The sequence below is a fragment of the Oncorhynchus nerka genome, linkage group LG18, assembly GCF_034236695.1.
Source record: "Oncorhynchus nerka isolate Pitt River linkage group LG18, Oner_Uvic_2.0, whole genome shotgun sequence".
Lineage (NCBI taxonomy): Eukaryota > Metazoa > Chordata > Actinopteri > Salmoniformes > Salmonidae > Oncorhynchus > Oncorhynchus nerka.
The window spans coordinates 55019765-55027519 of record NC_088413.1 but is presented as its reverse complement, the minus strand read 5'-3'; the positions used below and the strand labels follow the sequence as shown (position 1 = coordinate 55027519).

The 7755-nt window shown below is 41.2% G+C and overlaps 1 protein-coding gene across 1 annotated transcript; it reads right to left on the bottom strand.

Annotated features, from left to right (window-relative positions):
- LOC115146135 (neuroblast differentiation-associated protein AHNAK-like) lies at window positions 1–7510 on the bottom strand. Its single transcript, XM_029687974.2, is given in 6 exon segments — window positions 1–257; window positions 260–6467; window positions 6575–6735; window positions 6996–7140; window positions 7256–7342; window positions 7429–7510. Coding segments are annotated over 5 exon segments (6771 nt in total). The 5' UTR covers window positions 7271–7342; window positions 7429–7510; the 3' UTR covers window positions 1–15.
- Window positions 7511–7755: the final 245 nt, after the last annotated feature.

Below are 7755 nucleotides of genomic sequence, written 5' to 3'. Positions count from 1 at the left end.
TTGGTGGTTGGACGTTCATTTTGACCTCTGGTAAAGTGACATTTTCATTTTTTTACGATTGACATCTATAGATGGACCTTTAAGGTCAACACTTGGCTTTTCGATGTTAAATGCTGATATTGTCAGCTTGGGTTCAGGTATTTCAGTTCCATGAACCTTGATGTCCTTGTCCAAATCAGGTACCTCTATTGTGACATTTGGAGAAGCTGCTCCAAATTTAGGGAATTTTAAAGTTGGCATTTTGAATCTTGAGGGGAGCCTACGGTATCTTTCACATCAACTTGAATCTCTGGAGTTTTCATTTCCACCTCTGGCTCTTTGACCTCCACCTTTCCCTCAGGAAGAGAAATATCCACCTCTGGAAGACTGATATCAACCTCTGGTGCTTTCACTTCAGGTTTTGAAAATCCAAATTTGGGGAATGACATTCTTGGCTTTCTCATTTTCACATCAATATCTTTAGAACCTGCTTCTGGTATTTCAACTTCAACAGAGGGCACTCCGACTTCCACATCAGGTAGTTGGAGGTCTGCTCTTCCCTCTGGTAAGTCGACATCTACATCTGTCTTTGACAGACTTAAGCCAATTTCAGGACCTTTAACTCTTGGCAATGAGAGTCCAAATTTTGGTAATTTAAATTTACTTCCTTGTCCCTCAAGCTCAATATCATGTTTCATTTCAATTTGAACATCTGGAGATTTCATTTCCACGTCTGGCTCTTTGACCTCCACCTTTCCGTCTGGAAGCGAAAAATCCACGTTTGTAAGACTGACATCAACCTCGGGTGCTTTCGCTTCTGGTTTTGAAAACCATCCAAATGACATCCTGGGCTTTTTCATTTTTACATCCATTTCTGGAGCAGCTCCCTCAGGCATTTCAACTTCACCAGAAGGCACTTTGAGTTCAATGCTTGGTGGTTGGACGTTCATTTTGACCTCTGGTAAAGTGACATTTTCATTTTTTTTACGATTGACATCTATAGATGGACCTTTAAGGTCAACACTTGGCTTTTCGATGTTAAATGCTGATATTGTCAGCTTGGGTTCAGGTATTTCAGTTCCATGAACCTTGATGTCCTTGTCCAAATCAGGTACCTCTATTGTGACATTTGGAGAAGCTGCTCCAAATTTAGGGAATTTTAAAGTTGGCATTTTGAATCTTGAGGGGGAGCCTACGGTATCTTTCACATCAACTTGAATCTCTGGAGTTTTCATTTCCACCTCTGGCTCTTTGACCTCCACCTTTCCCTCGGGAAGAGAAATATCCACCTCTGGAAGACTGATATCAACCTCTGGTGCTTTCACTTCAGGTTTTGAAAATCCAAATTTGGGGAATGACATTCTTGGCTTTCTCATTTTCACATCAATATCTTTAGAACCTGCTTCTGGTATTTCAACTTCAACAGAGGGCACTCCGACTTCCACATCAGGTAGTTGGAGGTCTGCTCTTCCCTCTGGTAAGTCAACATCTACATCTGTCTTTGACAGACTTAAGCCAATTTCAGGACCTTTAACTCTTGGCAATGAGAGTCCAAATTCTGGTAATTTAAATTTACTTCCTTGTCCCTCAAGCTCAAAATCATGTTTCATTTCAATTTGAACATCTGGAGATTTCATTTCCACGTCTGGCTCTTTGACCTCCACCTTTCCGTCTGGAAGTGAAAAATCCACGTTTGTAAGACTGACATCAACCTCGGGTGCTTTCGCTTCTGGTTTTGAAAACCATCCAAATGACATCCTGGGCTTTTTCATTTTTACATCCATTTCTGGAGCAGCTCCCTCAGGCATTTCAACTTCACCAGAAGGCACTTTGAGTTCAATGCTTGGTGGTTGGACGTTCATTTTGACCTCTGGTAAAGTGACATTTTCATTTTTTTTACGATTGACATCTATAGATGGACCTTTAAGGTCAACACTTGGCTTTTCAATGTTAAATCCTGATATTGCCAGCTTGGGTTCAGGTATTTCAGTTCCATGAACCTTGATGTCCTTGTCCAAATCAGGTACCTCTATTGTGACATTTGGAGAAGCTGCTCCAAATTTAGGGAATTTTAAAGTTGGCATTTTGAATCTTGAGGGGGAGCCTACGGTATCTTTCACATCAACTGGAATCTCTGGAGTTTTCATTTCCACCTCTGGCTCTTTGACCTCCACCTTTCCCTCAGGAAGAGAAATATCCACCTCTGGAAGACTGATATCAACCTCTGGTGCTTTCACTTCAGGTTTTGAAAATCCAAATTTGGGGAATGACATTCTTGGCTTTCTCATTTTCACATCAATATCTTTAGAACCTGCTTCTGGTATTTCAACTTCAACAGAGGGCACTCCGACTTCCACATCAGGTAGTTGGAGGTCTGCTCTTCCCTCTGGTAAGTCGACATCTACATCTGTCTTTGACAGACTTAAGCCAATTTCAGGACCTTTAACTCTTGGCAATGAGAGTCCAAATTTTGGTAATTTAAATTTACTTCCTTGTCCCTCAAGCTCAATATCATGTTTCATTTCAATTTGAACATCTGGAGATTTCATTTCCACGTCTGGCTCTTTGACCTCCACCTTTCCGTCTGGAAGCGAAAAATCCACGTTTGTAAGACTGACATCAACCTCGGGTGCTTTCGCTTCTGGTTTTGAAAACCATCCAAATGACATCCTGGGCTTTTTCATTTTTACATCCATTTCTGGAGCAGCTCCCTCAGGCATTTCAACTTCACCAGAAGGCACTTTGAGTTCAATGCTTGGTGGTTGGACGTTCATTTTGACCTCTGGTAAAGTGACATTTTCATTTTTTTTACGATTGACATCTATAGATGGACCTTTAAGGTCAACACTTGGCTTTTCGATGTTAAATGCTGATATTGTCAGCTTGGGTTCAGGTATTTCAGTTCCATGAACCTTGATGTCCTTGTCCAAATCAGGTACCTCTATTGTGACATTTGGAGAAGCTGCTCCAAATTTAGGGAATTTTAAAGTTGGCATTTTGAATCTTGAGGGGGAGCCTACGGTATCTTTCACATCAACTTGAATCTCTGGAGTTTTCATTTCCACCTCTGGCTCTTTGACCTCCACCTTTCCCTCAGGAAGAGAAATATCCACCTCTGGAAGACTGATATCAACCTCTGGTGCTTTCACTTCAGGTTTTGAAAATCCAAATTTGGGGAATGACATTCTTGGCTTTCTCATTTTCACATCAATATCTTTAGAACCTGCTTCTGGTATTTCAACTTCAACAGAGGGCACTCCGACTTCCACATCAGGTAGTTGGAGGTCTGCTCTTCCCTCTGGTAAGTCAACATCTACATCTGTCTTTGACAGACTTAAGCCAATTTCAGGACCTTTAACTCTTGGCAATGAGAGTCCAAATTTTGGTAATTTAAATTTACTTCCTTGTCCCTCAAGCTCAAAATCATGTTTCATTTCAATTTGAACATCTGGAGATTTCATTTCCACGTCTGGCTCTTTGACCTCCACCTTTCCGTCTGGAAGTGAAAAATCCACGTTTGTAAGACTGACATCAACCTCGGGTGCTTTCGCTTCTGGTTTTGAAAACCATCCAAATGACATCCTGGGCTTTTTCATTTTTACATCCATTTCTGGAGCAGCTCCCTCAGGCATTTCAACTTCACCAGAAGGCACTTTGAGTTCAATGCTTGGTGGTTGGACGTTCATTTTGACCTCTGGTAAAGTGACATTTTCATTTTTTTTACGATTGACATCTATAGATGGACCTTTAAGGTCAACACTTGGCTTTTCAATGTTAAATGCTGATATTGCCAGCTTGGGTTCAGGTATTTCAGTTCCATGAACCTTGATGTCCTTGTCCAAATCAGGTACCTCTATTGTGACATTTGGAGAAGCTGCTCCAAATTTAGGGAATTTTAAAGTTGGCATTTTGAATCTTGAGGGGGAGCCTACGGTATCTTTCACATCAACTGGAATCTCTGGAGTTTTCATTTCCACCTCTGGCTCTTTGACCTCCACCTTTCCCTCAGGAAGAGAAATATCCACCTCTGGAAGACTGATATCAACCTCTGGTGCTTTCACTTCAGGTTTTGAAAATCCAAATTTGGGTAATTTAAATTGACTTCCTTGTCCCTCAAGCTCAATATCATGTTTCATTTTAATTTGACCTTCTGGAGATTTAATTTCCACGTCTGGCTCTTTGACCTCCACCTTTCCTTCTGGAAGTGAAATATCCACGTTTGTAAGACTGATATCAACCTCGGGTGCTTTCACTTCTGGTTTTGAAAACCATCCAAATGACATCTGTGGCTTTTTTATTTTTACATCAATTTCCTTAGCCGCTCCCTCAGGTATTTCAACTTCACCAGAAGGCACTTTGAGTTCAACGCTAGGTGGTTGGACCTGCACTTTGATTTCTGTTAAAGTGAACATTTCAAGTTTTTTAAGATTGACATCCACATCTTCATTTGGACTTTTAATATCAACCCTTGGCTTTTCAATGTTAATTTCTGACATTGTCAGTTTGGGTTCTGGTATTTCAGTTCCTTGAACCTTAATGTCCTTTTCCACATCAGGTACACCTACGGCGACATTTGGAGCAGGCATTGACATCTTTGCTTTCTTTGACTTCTTATCTAATCCTTTAGTGTAAGGAATTACATTTGACTCCTCGGCTTTGATGGTTGGCCACTCAGGTACTGGTACTGCCAACTCTTTTTCCCTTTCCACTTGGTTGGGAGATCCTTTTTGATGTATATTTTCCATTCCAGGTATCTCCACGTTCTCTCGTTTATGGAGTTCAATTTGGATTTCAACCTCATTGGTCCTTCCAGCTTCCTCTTTTCTTTCTTTATGGTATATTTCTGTCATAGTAATAGGTTCATGAGCACCTAGATCAGAAAGTTGGTTCTTTGGCAATTTGATTGTGGTAACTGAGCTCCTGCTCAACTTCTCAGGTGAAGCATTTATGTCAGTCTTTTTGACATATGTGTCCAACTGTGCCTTTATGTCTGTGATTTTAGACAGGGTGTTTTCTACTGTCACATTGACTCTTTCTGCATTCACATCTGTCTTTGTGATTTCTTGATGAGCAGGCAGTCCTAAGGTGTCACCCTTTGGCAGCTTGAACCCTGGCAATTTGGAGACAGCCTCTTTAACTCTGTCAACGTCTATAACCATCTGAACAGTCTGCGCCTGAATTTCTTCAACAGGAAGAGTGAATGCCGTTTTAGGCTGTTTGATCACTGGGGTTTTGGTGCCAGTTGATGATGCATCTTCCATGCCGGGGATCTCAATATCATCACGGTTTGGAAGTATCTTCAACCCCCTATCCTCAACTTTAAGGCTTTTCACATCCATTTTTACAATCCTCACGTCTGTCATTTTTATAGGTTCAGCAGTAACAAAGTCAGCAAGGTCCTCCCTTGGCAGCTTGAACTTGGTAGCAGTCCTTGTACCAATTTGTACTAAAGCGTCATCAATGCTTGTCTCTGTAGGTAACTTTAAAGCCCGTATTTCCATCTGCAAGTCAGGTTCCATTGTAATACTGGTGACCTTAGCATGCATTTCCTGTGCATTTAAATTTGTTTTAACATATGTTTCTTTCAAGTCTCGTTCTTGTCCAATCTGAGGGGATTTCCTGATAAGTCCTACATCTGACATGTCAATTGGCAGTTGACGCTCCATCAGCTTAATATGTGATACTATAGTTGGAATCAGCAAGGTATTGTCATGTGCAGACAGATCAGATGTTATGATATCTGCTCCTGGTATCTTCATGCTTTTTGGGGATGATTTTACATGTTTTTCTTGCTTGTGTTTGTCTTTTGTCTCCTTTCCCTTGATCCTAAACTTTAGTTCTGACCTCTCTTTCTTCTCTTTCTTCTTTTTCTTTTCCTCCAGAGATGTCTTGGTTAAGGGACTCTCTTGATCAGCAAAAGCAACTGTTATGTCTGTGGTTTTCAAAGTTTTGTCCAGTCTGATGAGTTCTACCTTGTGCTGTTTGTTTTCCGAGCCTGTCAGGTCCGGAAGAGAGCATTCATTTTTTATCTTGGTGGATTCCATTTTTTCTGATTCTGATTCAAACACATATACTTGAGGTGTTTCTCCTGATGTGCTCTCTAGACCATCCAGTGAGTATATGTCATCTTGACTCTGTTGGATTTCCATAACTTGCGCACATTCTACAGTTAGTATGTCTGTGTCCTGGCCCGACTGTTCAACAGACCTGCTCTTGCGGCCCTTCATCTTTAGACTTGACAATTTTATCTTCTGCTTCTTTGTCCTGCCCTTGACAGCCTCCTGAGATTTGATTGGCGACTCTGTGTCACTTGTTGTTGGGCTCAGCTCCAGCTTCCTCTGATCATCTGCATCTGCGGTACTGTGAGACCTCTTAAAATGGGACTTTCGACTTTTGCTAAAGGAGGGGAAGTTGGGCCAAGAGATTCGGTCACCGTGCCTTTTTGTCTTTGAATGTCCCCTCATTTCCAGAGAGGAACCTTGTTCCACCTGTAGGATAAAAAAAAGTGAAATGTTGATTGATTGCTTCATGAGAAAAAGAGCCAAAGACATAACACTACTCTACAGATCCAGAAAAAAAACATAGTGATAGTTACTTGGGATTCAAGGGCTGGTTCACTCTCAAGGGTGGATATCTTTATTGGTTTGCGTTTCAGAAGTAACTCCATCTTGTAAGGCTGTGCATGTTCCAATATCTGAAGGGCATCTTCATATTTAACATCGTCAAAATACACTGTGGCACTGAGTATCTGATCACCTGAATGAACAAAAGGAAGACATAGAAAGATCAATAAATCCCCATTTGAACTGTTGAACAAGCATATCAAAGAGTCATATTAAAGAGTCTCTCACCCTGGATAGCAAAAGCAATCTTGCCTCCATTACTTCACATTTCACCCATTTCACTGCACATTTCACCCATTTCACTGCACATTTCACCAATATGTCTTGACTACAGACTCTAAAGGCAATTTTCAACTTCTGAAAGAGCATGGTATGAGCTAGTTGTCTGCTTACCCTCATGTACACTAAGAAGCTTTGAGGCTGGGGACTCTGGCCTCACTTCCTTAATGAAGATGCCCTCCTTCCCTCCTCCGCTCACAACAAGACCCTCGGCACATGTCTCTTTTGCCATTCTCACAATCACTCCCGACTCTGAGCTCTGAGTTTCCAGGAAAAAATGAAGAGAAATATATTTTTTACATGTTTATGTACCACCAATGACAACCTGAAACAATGCTTCTGCATGAGTTCAATATAATGCAGACATGTCTGACCTCCAGTTCACTCATCTTGGCAGGGGAGCGCTTTTCAAAAAGGGACCCAAAACCCCTCTTTCCTTTCTTGCCACTCCCACCTCCACCCTAAAAGGAATGTTAAATGAATCAGAGTGTCTGACAAAATTCAAACTACAAATCACCATGGTTGGTTGAAATATAAAGTATCGTACCTGTTTGTCAATGTCAGTGTATTCGTCAGTCTCAGGGTATTCATCTACAGGGGAGGATCCTTGTGGGCGAGGTCTCTCCCCCTCTATAAATTCAGATGGCTCTTCACATATCTGGAAAAAAAATATGTATATTTCATTTTGTTGCTATATAGGGATGAATTAAAAATTCTAATTTAAGTTGTGTCTTTCCCATAGTCTTTAGTATTCACATGATGTCCACACATGCAAGCAATGGGTTTTTCATATCAGTATATCCACTCACTGAATCATCCACCGTGTCAGGCTCTGGTCCCTTCAGCCTTCGTCCGGCCCCTATTCAAAACCAAG